Source organism: Pleurodeles waltl, chromosome 7 (assembly GCF_031143425.1).
Source record: "Pleurodeles waltl isolate 20211129_DDA chromosome 7, aPleWal1.hap1.20221129, whole genome shotgun sequence".
Taxonomy (NCBI): Eukaryota; Metazoa; Chordata; class Amphibia; order Caudata; family Salamandridae; genus Pleurodeles; species Pleurodeles waltl.
Genome location: NC_090446.1, coordinates 1,324,209,753 through 1,324,226,495, shown reverse-complemented (window position 1 = coordinate 1,324,226,495; position 16,743 = coordinate 1,324,209,753). Strand labels below are relative to the sequence as shown.

General features: G+C 41.0%; 1 protein-coding gene across 2 annotated transcripts in view; it reads left to right on the top strand.

Annotated features, from left to right (window-relative positions):
• The window catches only part of CACNG7 (calcium voltage-gated channel auxiliary subunit gamma 7), a 145,292-nt gene extending 128,631 nt beyond the window's left edge, over nucleotides 1–16,661 (top strand). For both annotated transcript variants that reach the window (XM_069200665.1, XM_069200666.1), the window contains one exon: nucleotides 5,822–16,661. In XM_069200665.1, coding sequence (XP_069056766.1) covers nucleotides 5,822–6,079 — 258 coding nt within the window. In that variant the 3' untranslated portion in view covers nucleotides 6,080–16,661. The remainder of the gene's footprint in view (nucleotides 1–5,821) is intronic.
• The last annotated feature ends 82 nt before the right edge of the window (nucleotides 16,662–16,743 follow it).

The following is a 16,743-nucleotide window of genomic DNA, read 5'->3' as shown; positions in this document are numbered from 1 at the left end:
CATCCTTACTGCAGTTCCTCGGCTTTCCTCGTACGCCTCCGATTTGATGATAGTGACCTGACTCTACTCCAACAACTTGCCCCGTCTCCATTTTTTTAAGTTTATACCCATGGGAGCACATTCTTTGTGTGCACATTGGCATATTGTACTAAAGAAAGCGTTTACTGGCTGGGCTGCTTCCATGATTATAGTTTTAATGCAGGTGCCCTTTCACTGTTCATTCTGCAACTACGTATTCGGCGATTACAATCAGTTAATTAAGACTTTAATCGGAGCCCGCGATTTGTTCACTTATGTCAATTGCAGAAATTTTGGCCCTGTTAAGAGATACAAAAAAATGGAATTTTTTCAAATGCAAGAAATGTTCAATTTTAAAAACTGCATGTAATTTTCTAAATGTTTAAAATCTGTGTGATATCATATGTGTTTTTCATTGAAAAATCAGAATCAATTATATGTGTAGGTGGGAGGTGAGAAGGGCGAGGTGCCTCATCTCATGTGAGTTGCTCATCCACTCGTAGTTTTAAACTAGATTTGATGCCTGAAAAGCTACCTTTCTAATGATGTCCTGAGGTGTTTGTGAGGCACGCAAAATAACAAGCGGCAGACTGCGAAGAAAAGAACAAACTTGAATGGCCTTTTCACATCTCTCAGGGGTCAGTAGTTTGAATGTGAACTCAGCCACAGCAGTGCCGCCAGATTGCGACATGTCACCGAGGGCACAACGTTCCACCTGACTACAGCTCCCGAAATGCAATATGGTGTTAACATTTTGGGCACTGAACATTTGATCCTATGTGTCATAAAACCACTTTCGAGCACTACTTTAGAAGCAGGTCGTTAGTGGGGGAGATAACCTGCTCATGATCTTAGTTGCCTGAGTTCAACAAGCGAATCATAGCTGTAGGTTGTGTTTTGTAGCAATTTCAACCTGGTTGTTCAACTTTTTTTTTTTTTAAAAGACTTAGGCGGTCATTCTGACCGCGGCGGGCGGCGGTCGCCGCCCGCCATGCGGTTACCGCCGAATGACCGCCCCGCGGTCAAAAGACCGCGGCGGCCATTCCAACTTTCCCGCTGGGCCGGCGGGCGACCGCCAAAAGGCCGCCCGCCGGCCTAGCGGGAAAGCCCCTGCAACGAGGAAGCCGGCTCCCAATGGAGCCGGCGGAGTTGCAGGGGTGCGACGGGTGCAGTGGCACCCGTCGCGATTTTCACTGTCTGCTAAGCAGACAGTGAAAATCTGTATGGGGCCCTGTGAGGGGGCCCCTGCACTGCCCATGCCAGTGGCATGGGCAGTGCAGGGGCCCCACGACACCCCTTCCCGCCATCCTGGTTCTGGCGGTGACAACCGCCAGAAACAGGCTGGCGGGAAGGGGGTCGGAATCCCCGTGGCGGCGCTGCAAGCAGCGCCGCCATGGAGGATTCCCTGGGCCAGGGGAAAACCGGCGGGAAACCGCCGGTTCCCCTTTTCTGACCGCGGCCCAGGAAGCACCACCAGCCTGTTGGCGGTGCTTCCGCTGCCCTCCGGAATGACCCCCTTATTCTGTCATCCCCAGCAAACAGTAGCTCTGGTCTTCGTTTTTATGGGCGAGCAGAAAGTGCTCCATCCATTCTGTTATCTCTCTTTGGGCTTGAAACCACGCCCATGCCACGTCAGTCACTTTCATTGGTTTGTGGGCTTGCCTTTTAAAATCTGCTTGCTTTTATTTGTGAAAGGCATGCATATGTCATGCCTTTTCTGGTGTTTAGCCCACCTACGCAGCACCGGTAAAGTACCAGAAACATACGAGGCTCGATGTTTTCAGCCTGGAGTCCGGACTACTTTATCTGTTTATTTTCCACACACCGGGATCGCACTGCATTTTACATAGCGCGACCGCGCTGTTTTTGTTTTTTTGCTTTACAACGCTAATAGCTCTAACTCGAACACCCGTTGCGAGATCCGTTGCATTGAAAATGCTTGTTATCTTTCTTTTCAATTGCTTTTTTCAGACTCTTGTACTGCTTATTATTATGAGCCCAGCACACTCTCACTTACCTCCATTTTTTTATTTTCCTTATCTTCATGATTGCCTGCAATCCCGTAGTCACAGACTTTGATTCTTGGTTTCCACATCTACCTTACTGTGTCACTTATCGCCCACTACTATAGACTTGCTTGCCGCCATTGAACTCTTTCCTCGCACACTCTCAACAGCCCAAACCATGCTTCTATACTTTGTCCCAAGTACTCTGCCATTCTTCTGGCAACTCCTGATCTTGTTGTCATGTCTCATGTCTGCTTGAAATGCAGTTTTTCCATGGACTCAGGTCAGACCACCGACCTGTAAGTCAACCCACCACTTCTTAATCCTATGAGAGTTGCTCAACAGCACTTCTTGTCCTTCAGCAATTTCTCCCTGTTCCAGTTTTCTGACATTATCATCATCATAATCCAAGTCCATGTCATCCCTGTCATTTATAACACTCTCCTCCTCTCGTATTTGTAGTGGGCCTTTCCTCATCACCCATTTCACAATCACCCAAGTCCCAAGTACAATTATCTATGTTCTGCATCAATAATCTTGCAGATTTGAGCCTTGTTAGAAGACTGCCAACTCTTCCCTTTGGACCAGTGCTGAAGAGCTGCTCTAACCTTCAGAAGTGTCCACAGGTCTATTAAGGCCCTACCTACAGGGTTTAGCGTACCAACTAATAGTTGCTGAATCTGCTGCATAGAAAGAGGTAGGATAATTTCACTGGCCTTTCAAACTTTATTTGATGTGTACAAGTTTTTGTGGCTTTATAGTGCCACCAGTGCTTAATTCTATCCGGTGCGAGCAGGTGGGTCACACCGGCACTTAGTCTTGGAGTCAGATATTTAGTTTTCCTCCTCAGACTTTGAACCAAAGCAAGATAAAACACAAAAGGAGGAAAGGAGGAGGAAGATAAATACATAAAGTAATGGAAAAACAGGAAATCTATGGAGTTGGAAAAAAAAGAGTCCTGAAGTGCGAATCAGGCCCATATAGCCTTGGTATTCTGCAATCCTGCCATTCACCAGCACAGGCTGTGGGCTTCTGAGAGAAACTTTGGGCCCAACACTTATTGCTTTACACATGATGCACTGAGTCTTACTGCCAATTAAAGACATGTGCCACATGACAACCAGAAAAATATGGGTAACAGCATTCTTAGCAAGTCATACACCCTTGCACACTTGCATTTATCATAAAGTGCGATTTTCACATTAAAGTTCACCAAAGATAATGTAGGCCTCAGTTTGAATAATATACACTAAGATGAACTGTCTATTGGCTGCTGTGCATTTTTCTCTTTCGTTGGTTTCAGAAGCCAAGCTGCAGTAGTTCACCTTAATTAGAATGTAACAAATGTTTTGGTTTCCAGGAGAATTGTTTATCTGTATGTGTTTCATGGAGAATTGAATAATGATTCAGTTCACCTGGGCTGAGGATAGGCTGACCACAGTGTGTCATCCTGCTATGAGTTTTCTCTTGAAGGTCATGCAGTAGAACACTTCATTTGTGCAATTTCTGGGAATAATACTGAAAATGCCTTTTTGCGAAATGTTCGATTCTGGTGGTTCTCTTCAGGGGAACCATAGGGAGTTGTCCTTCACTGGAAACAATTGTATGATTTAATTGCGCTTTACTGAGCTTGTTAGTTTCAGATGCCCCTTTCCACTCTGGTGAGACTAAAGACTCCTCCGGTCAGGCTCAATGAGTTAGACTCATGAGCAAATCCTTCTCACTTATCTGACTAAGGGCCTGATTACGACCATTATATCCTTTGACACTTGTAAAACGGCGGGCGGGCTATCCCTAAATCTTTATTTGATTCTGCCTTTCAAAAGGCTACGCTTGCTGACACCTCATGCTGACTTTGCTCATGAATATTCCCAATTTTGTGTAGGTTAGCATATGAGGTCATCTTCCCTTCAAGAGAAACTCAATGGGCTCTATTTTGCTCTATGACGATTCTTAGTATTTTGCCTTGTATTTGCTAAATTTGGAATTTGTTCATATTATATAATAATGGAAACATTCATCTGCTCGCCATTTAAGCTCTAATGGTTGAAGTTTGTAACTTTGCTAATCTGGTAATAGAACATTCATGGTTTGTAAATTCAAAATTAACCCTCAGTCTGGGACTAAAGGTCCATCCTCTTGAGTACAGCTTGTACTTGAGTTTGCACTAACAATCTGAACTGTGGAAGTCCCACCCTGCTGCAACACTACTTAGGATTTGATCTCAAGCCGCCCCAGGCTTTGCTGTTCCACAGACAAAGGCAGCCTAGATACATGTGGCAATGCAGATGCGAAGTGGTATAATACAAAATGTTGCCTCCCACGCTGAATGTGATGGGGCCCCCTGGAGACTCCTATTTCTCACTGGTATCCATCAGCGTTATACTGAATGTGTCCCTGGGGAATGTCCCTCCACTGCCCCCGCAGGGGCTGCAGCACATTATAAAAATTCTAGGATTAAAACGACATGGCATATGTAGGGACAGGACTAGTGCTTTAGGGTCGAGTTAAGATCCAGCGTATATGTTTACGTTGTAATTTCCTTCATTTATATATTTTAATAGAGGAATCATATTTTTGTCTTAAACAGTTTTTCCCACAAAACATTTTTTTTATGTACTGAAGTTTGCTGAAAACACACACCACATCCATTCCCCTTGCTATCAGTAATTACTTAGTTATGTTTGTGAAGGTTCTCCAGACAACATTCGCATTTTATTGTTATTATTATGTTTAACTAATACTACCACAGTATGCTTCTATTATTGCATTTTTGTATCTGGAAAGTATATCATTATTATTATTCAATAAACATTATTGTGATTATTGTTATTATTATTATTATTATTATTATTATTGTTATTATTATGTGTATTTTCCTCTTCTTAGGGTGGTATAATTTCATCTATTTGTCAATATCTTACTATTACTGTTTTTGAAACTACTGTTAGTATAATGTGACGATGAGGATGCCGATAGTGGCAAGGAATGACTATTATCATTATTTCTAATAGTAATAGTAATATTAGAAAGCTATTTTAGACATATACGCAAATGTGTAAGTACTTGAGGCATTAGAGTGATTTCCATTTGGCTATTTTAAAGTGAACTTTTTGTTGTGCTTTAGGTTTGGTAGAGTGATGGTAGCTGTGTTATACTTTGTAGAATTTGTTGGACTGGCTGCTAACTGCAGGTATAACAAAGACCCCATCTCCGCCACTTAAAGTTCACCTCCTCAAACGCAGTATCTCGGACCTGAGACTTACACTCAACGTTACCATTAGAGCTCAGAGTGACCCTTATCACACTGCCCTCTCCCAGGGAGTGTGTCTCCATTTTCAGCTTAGAGTCTGGCTTGGTGGGCACTCAAAATGCAGAAAAAGTGTGCTTTTGAACCCGTTGTATTCTGATCGTTAATACCCATGTGCTGTTCATGTGCAGTCACATAAGATTATGCACGGATTCATTTTTTTAAATATAATTACACATTAAATTTACTGTGTATGCGCGAGAGTGAATATAACTAGTGAAGTGTTGAACTTCATGCTAAGTGAGCAAAACTAAGCAAAGTTATTGGCACCTCTAAATCTTTAGTTTGAGATTAAGATCACCGTGGCATCTGAAATGTGAAGCGGTGGCTCCATACTATCTAATAATTACAATCATTATGATTTACGGTCAGTGTTCTGTTCCCTTATATGAAACGTACCACTTTAAAAAATGTAAACCGAGTTGTTTTCTACTAAAAAACAATGTTTCCTTTTTTTCTTTTCTCATCCATCTATTCATCCATTCAGGGCGCTGGAGTGATGTCAGTGTACCTCTTTACTAAGCGATATGCTGAGGAGGAGATGTATCGTCCGCACCCGGCATTTTACAGACCGCGGCTAAGTGACTGCTCCGACTACTCTGGTCAGTTCCTCCACCCTGAGGTCTGGCACCGTGGTCGCAGCCCCTCAGATATCTCCAGTGATGTGTCCATCCAGATGACCCAGAACTATCCACCAGCTATCAAGTATCCAGATCACATACACATGTCCACTTCTCCCTGCTAAGCGCAAGCTAATCAGACAGCAAGCTGGAGGATTGAAAACCAAGGCTAGACAACTGCGCTAATGACTGTTCCATTAAAAGTCTAGAACCACCTAGGCAGGTTCCTGGAGCTAATGCACAAAGAACTCACAGCCCAACATTTGGAATGCTTCAGCACTCTTCTGATTCTCTGCCTCCAACTTCATCATCTTTATGTTCCTCTGCCTGCCTCATTTTTTGGTGCTGGTTTTCCTCTGCTCACTCACTCTTTCGTTTGTTTTCTGTTGATTGTGTCTCTGAAGACTACTGATGTCTACTCTAAATATGAATTGTCTTTCCTGCTTCCTGTGATCTTCTGTACATTCAAAATCACACCTACCTTGTTTGATTCACTTCTGACCTCCTGGTTGATCCAATAGTCTATTAGCATGTTCACTGTCATTTTATTTCTCCCCTGCCCTCCAGGATTCTCCGAAACCCTCCTAGTGCCTCTTTTACATTCCTGACCTCTCGTTCTCCTCTTGGTCTCACTGTCCTGGTTTCAACTCCACTCTGTTTGTGTCTTCTTTACTCTCCTACTCCCCCCTGTCCTCCCAGGTCTCTTTCATGCATCATTGCTCTCTAACTCGTTCTCTCTTGTGTTCACTCTCTTATTGTTACACTGCTATTGTTACACTGTCACATCCCTTACTATCTCACTTCTCTTTGCATTTTATGGATCGTATCCTCTTGTGCTGGTGACTGCACTTGCTTTCAGAAGCTAAGGCGTAACATATCATGCCAGATGCCCGATCTATGAGTGTGGGAAAGCACCTCCTCCAGTGTTGTGCACATACTGCGTTTTCTTCTTTTTTTTCCTGTAGAAGAAGTGGAGACATTTTTTTCACCCACAGAATTTATGCTTCCTTTAATTGAAAAGGAAAATTAATCCACACACATCTCATAGGCTTGAGTTTGAAACTGGAATGTCATGTTCAACAAAAAAGTCAATTGCCAACATGCTAATGATGGAGTGCTTCTCAGAAGATCAAGCCAAGAAGTCATGCATTCTGAACAACAAAATATCCTTAATTGCCTTTCCAATCTTTCCTTTCTACACTGGAACTTAATTGGCTTAAAAATATATTGGGGATTCCCAGACAGACCAGTGTCTCAGTAAGATCAGTTGCCATTCAGAAGTGTGAACCACAGATCATGCAATGCTTGGCATACAGCTGAGTGTGCCTCAGCCCTGCTGGTCTTCCAAACTTATTGAATCATTGCAGAAACTTCAGATTTCGAAGCAAAACCAGTCTGCATAGGTATTCATTTTCAATATTATTCAAACTAATAAGGCCATCTTAAGGACTGCCCTGACACAGAGAGAATAAGAGAGAACACGTAAGGCCATATTGTGGACACCCAGCTGAGTGTAGATCTGTGAAAGTGGTGCCACATTGCAATACACATGTAACTCCTTGTCATGAATCAAAGAGCTGAAATACTAAAAATTCTAGGAAAATTGATATTCTCCTATTCGTTCTTCTTAACTCACTGTACAAATCCATTGTAATGTGCAACTAAGGGTTTCCTGGTCAAGAAGAGCAGGTTCCCCACATGTAGTAGCTCTGTAACATTGCACCCTTTTAAGTAAATACTAATCAAGCGAGAGACTGGAAGGTTTATGGAAGGCAGTTCCACAATCCTACAACCTGATTCACTAGAAACCCTGGTTGCACTTGGTTGTGTGATGGAAAACACCAGGGTTTATTGTTACAATGAGCTCTGTAGCATTTAGTCTGATGTGTCTGAGCCTATGCTCACGTATTCATAGCTGACTCTAGTCTGTAGTAGATGTATTCAGATATGAAATACTAAGGTGAACTGGAGGATAGTCCCTCAATGATTATGTTTCTGAATAATCATTGGCCAAATTCTTCATAAATTAGAACACACAAAAACATCACGCAATGATGACTAATACAGCCTCAACATACTAATCAAAGATGCAAACTAGTACCTCTCTATTTCTCCATAGAAAACATTAATCCCAATTGGTGCCATTGCTTCCTAATTTTGCAAATTAAACGTGGTGATATTTTCACTTAGACCCAAGCACAGAAAATATTGATCCCAATACATGCACTCACATGACACCCATTGGTGGCCTTGTGTGATGAAAATAGAGATGTCTATAAGTGGTTGATGAGGATGGGTTGCTCTGTTGATGTTGGGGGGCTACCTAAAGACAAAGAAGACAATGCTAGAAAGTGCATTGTCCCACTGATGTTGCAATAGATAACCCTAATATCATCTAATAGGCTACCATCTTTTCACCTTTAAAAGGATCCAGTAGAAATCCAGAGCCTGAACTCCCTGAGAGAGGTGGAGGTCTGATGAATAACTTGTATGTCTCGAAGGACAGCTAAGTAGTCCATTTGTATTTTGAACTGTTCTCCTGGGGCAACAGAAATTAATTCTGGTGTCATGCTCTTCTACACAGTACCCAGTGCAGAATACCAACCTGCAATATTATCAAGTGTAGATATTAATTACCACTATATAGTCAAGGTGCATATACCTACACAAATATAGATGGCGTATTCATAAATCAACCTCTACATACCTTGAAGACGCATATGTCTTCAAGCTATGCACATGTGGAGTTCTGAATGTACCTTCAAGATATAAAGAGGTGAAATTGGAAATAGTTAAGCTTCCCCTAAGTATAACTTAGCAATACTGTTGCAGATTGATATTGTGTTACTCAATATTGTGACATACAATCAGTGCCAGGGCACCATCTCTCCAGTCCTCTTCCAGTGGTATGTCTTGTAATTGTATGCTTGTTCAGCATCCTAACCAATCACACCAATAGTACCAGACCCTTTATGACCCAAGCATCAGAAACTCTCGGCACAGAAAGCATAACAAACATCTTGACCACAATCCTAAAAAAGCCCCACCATACAATTATATCAGAAAGAACATTTCTGATTTCCATCTGGTGATCCCATGAATAGTTTGGCTGGTGTGCTGACGATGCTAAGATTTAGGCACAAATCGACCACTCACAAGCACGTTTGAAGGTTGGATTCCTTAGGCTGTAAGTTGTGGAATGGTTCATGTGACGAGGAACATTTCAGTGTTAATTCTGGGCACTTGTGAATATTAGTTCCACTTGGATTTGTAACACCTACATTCTTTTAATACTACCATGCCTTAGATAACTGCTCATGCCATGCCACACTCTTAACTCTGATTTCTCCCAGTATTGAGTAAGTGTTGAGGCCTTATTGGTCACACCTGCAAAATGTCAGCATTTCATTAAAATCTACTTCCTCCCCCATACATAGGCACAATTCCTATTCACCTTCCTCTATGCTCAATCTCTAACATTCCTCATAACTGACGATAAACAATGGAGAAATATCTTCAGCTGTATTTTTGGCCATGAAGGTCAATGAGATATGCCCTTGAATTTTCATGAAGAACTAGCATGACAACTGATTTAATTCCAGAGACATGACCTTCCAAAATATTCCTAGACCATGTCAAATGTAGCAAGAACAGGTGTGTTTTCATAGAAATATCAAGTTAGCTCTAGATGTTTTTCTTTTAGTTTTTACCTGTTTCTCAACATTTCTGTTGGTACTTACAGCAAATGTCAGCCTTTCTATCTATATAAGGTATATCGAGCTGCTTCCACTAAAGCTGAAAAGGAGAGGTACAGAGGATACCTCATTGCCTGTGGCATTAACAAAATGATGAAAGCTTTCTCCTTCAAAAGGCCTAAAGTGACTTTCCAAAATTGGCATGCAAGCCAAGAAAAAGACAGTGTTACACTATTTTCTGATTGCATCCTGGCGTGACCATCTGAAAGAGACTCTGCGGATTTATGTTAGGTGTAGTTGTATTGTCTTTTGGAAAAGAAGCTGAAATCTTAATATTTCTAGGCTACTTTTTAAAACCTGAAACGCTCCTGTTATCTTGAATACTGGCAAGTTAAATCTTGGTCCATGCTTGTGTTTTTCTGAAAGGGTATGAGGACTGCTGCTAAAAGACTGATCTCCCAAAGATCATGAAAGTGCATGACCAGGTGAAGAAAGACTTCATTTATTTTTGTGGCATGCTATGTGCCAGTAACGTGAGAAACCTTGATCCACAAAGTACTCTACATTTAGTCACTTCATGAAGAATCACCGTTCAGTGCTATTGGATGTTTCAAGACAGAGCTGTACGGGTAGGGCTTTCTACCTCAAACAGCACCATTAATCATAGTAATTTTGGTGGACTACATTCAGATTGCAAGTACCAGAAGCACAGTACAGAGTGTTGAAAGGAAGATTGAAGTCAAAAGAATAATTTGTCTGGCATGAATATCCATAACCTCCAAAACGTTGAAACAACAAATGAATAGCTCCAAAAGGGAACAAGCAACATAAATGCCTTGGAACAACCAATAAGAGTGGAGAAGTTGTTTACTTTAGAAATGGCATGTCAAATAAGAAGTTGAGGGTTCATGAACTGCTGACCCATTACCCTTTAAGCATGTTAAACATACACACAAACATTTACCCAACCACATGGCATGTCTTGAACCAGCTCCATATTTTTGAATGCCTTTTGCACCGATATCCATATTTGTGAATCCATCATGATGTTATCACACCTCATCAACAGCAGACTGAGCCTTCAGGACCAGTGAGCCGAAGTCAATCATGGAGCCTCTCCTCAGGCAGCTGAACTCTTTCATGTCCTCTCTCTGGTGCTCATCAGTTGCTGGGGATTCCAAAGTTCTGGGGAGCTCAGTACTAACAATATGGGAACCTAAAACATTTTGTTACCATCATATGAGACAGGGCGAAGTCAAAGCATCAAGAAGCAGACAAGTTCTATGTTCTTCTTAAAAGTGCCAAAGACAGCACTCTAGTTTGATCAACACCCAGATTTCTCATCCCCTAAGTTTCTCGTACACCTCCCTCAGGTGTGGTTTCCAGAACCTGATCAGAGCACTGTTTGCTTGGGTAATCACTGTATGCTGCAGCCCACCACAGAGCAAAATCATCTTTCTACCCAATGAAAGAACATTGATGAATGCCAATGGTCGGAGTGGGTTCTGTTTCCTAATTTCATGGGTCTGACAGCCAAAAGCATTTAGAGGAACAAGAAGGGACCTTGGAGAAGCAAGTACCTCCATTCATAGATGGAAAATGTCCAATACATTATGACTGATCAAAAAGCACAACTAACACCCTTTTTCTTTAGAAGAAGAGGTAGAATCAAGTCTTAGAATTCATAGTATTAGGTCATAGAGACCTGTAGCACCTTAAGTGGATTGCCATGCTGCATACATGATAGGAACTGCTAACAGACCTGAATTTAATCGCCCAAGAAGACAATTATTTTATTTATATAGTAATAATATTAAATATACTAATGATGCAGGAATGTTTGTAGATGCACACTGGGCTGAGAGTCCAGATGGGGTATATATAGGACTGTGATAGATAGTTTGAGACAGGTGTTTACTTGAGTTGGCTGGTGTCAGCTAGGTACATGAGAATGTTCAGTTCAGTAAAGACGCGTAAAGATTGTGAAATTGTTGGGGTGGGAGGAGGGTATGCTTGCCTCAAATATACAGAACTGTAAAATATTAGCAATATTAAGCCAGCAATTGGCCTGTCCCAGTTTTTACAGTAAGTATAGATGTGGCACACAACATTATAAAGTATTCTGGAATGTAATCCATTAAGACCAGTTGAGAAGCTTGCTTGAGGTTCACTGGAATCAACGTAGAAGGAAAATGAAAAAAAAATATACAAAGAATCCCATTGTTTTAAGATATTGCTGACTGTTTCAGAATGGTGCAACAGAGTGCGGAGTGAGGGGTGCTGGTAGCTGAAGAAGATCCCTGACAAAGAGTAAAGGAGAGTGGGGCCAGACAAATTAAAAATAGCCCTTTCAACACTACCAGGCATACATTCAACTCCATCTGTAAATGTCAGAAACCCTCTCACTCTCTAACTGGTGGCATATTTCCATCTTTATTTTTTTGTGAATGAATGGACCTGTTAATGGAGGGATCCACTTTGCCAAACGTCAACAGAAAGTGTTTTGCATAGGCTTCACTCAATTAACCTGTCATACTTCATGAATTAGAGCATTACTAGTAATCCTACCACCTATTGCAATCTGAGTTAAAGAATCCAAATTGACATGAGGATGAGACACTGGAATGGAAAGGTCTAGTGGAATGGCCAACTCCAGCAAGTTGATGTCCTTCCTGCTGTCATATAAAAATAGGAAGAAATGTGTTCCTATCTCTGAATGTTTAATGTTTGCACTGCAATAGAAGGAATGGAAATGGTCTCTTACAGTGGAGGGAAGATTTCTAAGGCAGTTGCTCCTAACTCTTTCTGAGTAGGCACAAGGTATGGCAAATTTCGTGGTGTAGCTTCCACTGTGCCAGGTTGTCAGATGCATCCTCCCTCTAAATGAGTGCAAGCCCAGTACACTGGGATAATGCTAAGGGTCTTGCTCTTCCAAGGCCTAGTGGTCTTTCAGAAACACCGACCTAGTGAGAAAGCATCCAATTTCCTGATAGATTAGTTCCCCTCTGATTGAACAGATAAAACAAAGACTTAAAACGACTTCTCACTTTGGAGATAAAGCCGTTCACAAACGGGAGCTGATCAGAAGCTGATCAGAATCTATGCAGACTATGCATATTGCAGTCATCTTAAACTTTGTGATTTGAGGCACAGTGGTGTTTCCTGGCTCTTTCACCTTGGATAATTTGCAGTAATGTCTAAGGTGAAGAGAGTGTTTCCCTTTCCACGCACACCACGAAAAGACATTTGTTTTGGTCAACTCCTTACCATTAGGAAATATTTGTATATTTTAAGGGAGAACTGCAGTGGGATTTTTAAATGTGCCTAATGGAATTTACAAATATGCTACATATGATTGTTACTGCTCCACCAACTGAAGACTGACAAGACAACGTATAAAATATGTAAAACTGAGCTGGATTACATACCTTAATTTGCCATGCTAAGCAATACACATATAAAGCAAAGGCCTGAAAAGTGGTACATATGTATCTTCTTATTCAGGTGACAATATGTCCTGTTGTTTAGCCGTGACAGCAAAGCAGTTGTACCGGTACTCCAGAGGTAAAACAACACCACAGTCGAAAGGTTTTTGGGCTGCCATTTCTGTTGGCTGAATTTGCACAATTTATGACCTAGTACAATAGAGATCCCGCACTTATTTTCACTGTGATAAATGCACTTAAAAGAGTTATTTAAAGGCGTACGAGCGAGACATCTGCATGCAACAGTAATATTTAGAACACATAAAGGGCGACTATGTTGCTGTTTTGATGCTATCAAAGAATTCTGGGGACATGATTATGGCAAATACTTTGTTTTATTGCCTGCCAATAGCGAATTGTCTAAAAATTCCTAAACTTATTCACCTGTTTTAGACTTTTTGAAAAGCCATTTGCTAAAATTTGGATACATTATTTTTGGGGAGCGGATTATTTTTCACATTGGAAATGTGTTTTTGTAGCATTCTGATTCTTGTCAGTACACTAGGCAGTGTGTTTATTTGTGGCAAATTTATTTTTTTCTTTTCCAGTTGTAATTCATTGTTGAAATGGCGAGTTCGTTTTTCTTTTTTTTTTCTGATTCATTACCGACATTTTCTCTGGTAATTTTGTTTAGCCAGAAATGGGATAAATGTGTTGACTTGCATATTTTGGTCAGAAATTCACTGAAACAAATTGTATTTAAATTTAACTTGCCTAGCAAACCACAGAACAGAAGGTTTCCGGCGATCACTAAATGCTATTATGAAAACAGGAGACATATTTACTTGCGTATTCTCTCGCTTTCTCCCTTTGAAAACTTTATTTATTGCCTAGACAATGTAGTGAGACTGTTGGATATCCACCCATGCACTTTAGACCAAGGAAGTTCAAATATGCATATTGTGCTAAAGGATTAATGAAAGGATTATGAAGTGTTAGAAATCTATTAGGTCCAGGTACTTGGGGCCTCATTTACTAGGCCCTAGCGGCACACTGCATCACTGGAGCATCATTTTTTTTTACGCTCCAGTAGCACATTGTGCCAGGCCATATTTACAAGGCCACGCAAAGCCACCCTTATGGCTTTTTATGGCCTTGTAAATATTCACGCATAACACTGCGTGAAAGGGGAGTTCCATGGGTGTTGCTTGGGGTGTTCATACACAAGACCCATGGAAACTAAAGGAATTTGACGCATTCTCAGGTTTACAAGTCTGGGAATGTGTCAGATTCCTAAGCCACCTCAGGGGTTGTGTAAGAGTGATGCAATGGGGAGAAATTTCCTCTTATGATTGTTTTTGTGCAGGGAGGTCTCCCTTTCTGCACAAAAACAATCATCCCCACTACGCAGGCATCCTTGAACCATGGTGCATGGGTGCCTGCATTGGCACATGGTAACCCATTGTGCACCATGGCAGGGGGAGAGGACAGAAATGCGCCATATCTTGTAGACACTGCACATTTCTGCCCTTTCCAGGTGGTGCAAAGCGGCACAGCAAGGCACTTGATGCACCGCCCTACGCCACAGGCCTTGTAGATGAGGCTCTTGGTCTGCAAAGTAATAGATAATTAGCACAGAATGAATTTATCTGAAATTGATTCCGAGAGGTAATGGTTGACAAATATCATATTTGACCATGCCACTACGACTCAATCATATTTTGGTTGTTGATCGCTAATAATTGAGTACTATATAGTAAATTCAAAGGTTGATCACCAAACTCTTGAGATGTTTTTGCAGGTTATGAGAACAATTTTCTCAATTTGCTTATTACATGTTACAGATGACAGTGTGTCTTCTGCTGTAGATCTGCTCTCAAATTAGGTACAGGAATTGTGTTATGTACATATCACAAAATATCTGGCCTTCGGAATCAGTAAATTATTTCGAAAATTTCTAGAGATGAGAATTGTTCAAAGGAAGTTTAAATCACAAGCCTACCTGCCCACCTGAGACATTTAATAATCCTCAGGGATACTCGGTTCTGGAGTGCCTTATGGCTGTCATTTTATGGTTGAATGAAAATTTTGCTGGAATTTGAATTAGAAAAATTAAAGAGAAAATGAATGGGGCTGGCATATCAACAGAGATTTTTCCTTTTGGGCTTGCAGCTATGAAAGGCCAGTAAAGACACAACTTGTCATGTAAACGTCAGGCACATCTAGGATTTTGCTAAATCTGTCACAACCTTAAAAGCCTTTCACAGGAATTCACTTGTTAGAAGAGCTCGTGATTTTTAGGTTAGCCAACCCACCTTTAAAAACATGTGACATCTTAATACAGTCTTGTAAAGTTTGTAAAGGTTTGCAATTTGTGTGTTAGAGAAAACATTTTCAAGGATCTTGTGAAATAGGGTTCTTCTCTGATGGGCAGTGACATCATATGGTGGTTTGTCCTGACATCTGCTTCCTTTAAAAAGACTGTGACATGAAATACCCATTGTTTGAGGTTTTAATTTAGATTGTTGACTTCCCACAAGCCCCTTTGCCTGCTAGGTGTCAACATTTGAAAAGTTACTCTTTTATTTAGTGAGTGATAGCCAATATCCTCTTATTTGCAGCTGGTAATTTTACCTTCGTGTACTGCATTTTGTGAAATTTGGTACTACTGAGCAATAGACCGTGGAATCTGAACCCTGACAAACGGAGCTCAACTGATAAAATTGCCATTCTGTCTAGAAGTCTACCATAATATCTTACAGTGCCCCCTATATGAAGTCAACCACCAACACTGGTGTATAAGGAAAGGTGCCCAAACGCCCTGAATACTTAGTAGGATATATGCAGTTTCCTTACCACTAAGATCAACAGGAATGTCCTTTGTTGCTCTATGAGGAGAATCATATGTACCTTTGCCTTTTCATTTCATTCTCGTCATTTCACAGACCACAGTTCTGTAAATCATCTTGCCCCGACGACAACAGGAAATTCCCTTGCTACTGAGTCAAAGAATGACTCCCACGAATGACATAGAAATCTCGATCTTTGTATTTTCACTCTCCTCCCTCAGGATACATCTCTGCCTATTTCATGCCTCTTTCTTTGGCTTCAGATACGGATTCTATATAAAATCAATTAAATATAATTTGAGAGTTCTCCTAATATCAGAGACTATTGTGCTTTACCTTGGCTCTCTCCTCTGGCAGCTGAGCCATCAGAATCCCCCATTCTACTTGAACTACAAACTAGGCAAACATTACTCACATCCTCAAGTGCTGCTTTGAGTGATCTGTGAATGCCCATATAGATGGGCCAACCTACTGAACGAGCCCTGATTCAGCCCAGGAACGCAGGGTAATGGGGAGGGGCAGTGGGTAGGAAATCCTACTGAATTCATATGGGCTTTCTGTTAGTTTAATTATAGGACAAGAAATAATAAAATACTGTATTATATTAGTCATTAAAATGATCTTATGAAGAGACAAAGCATCCAGCAAATATTGTTTTTTCTGGATTAGTTTAATCGCCTCTCTTATTTACTCTGTACTATATGTAAATAAAAAATAAATATCTTCAATAAACTTTATTTCAAAGAAGCCTGCTCTTCCTGTTTTGGAGACATTTTGAGTTTACCTTTTTATTCAAGCTATGTACAGGTTTATGGTAAGG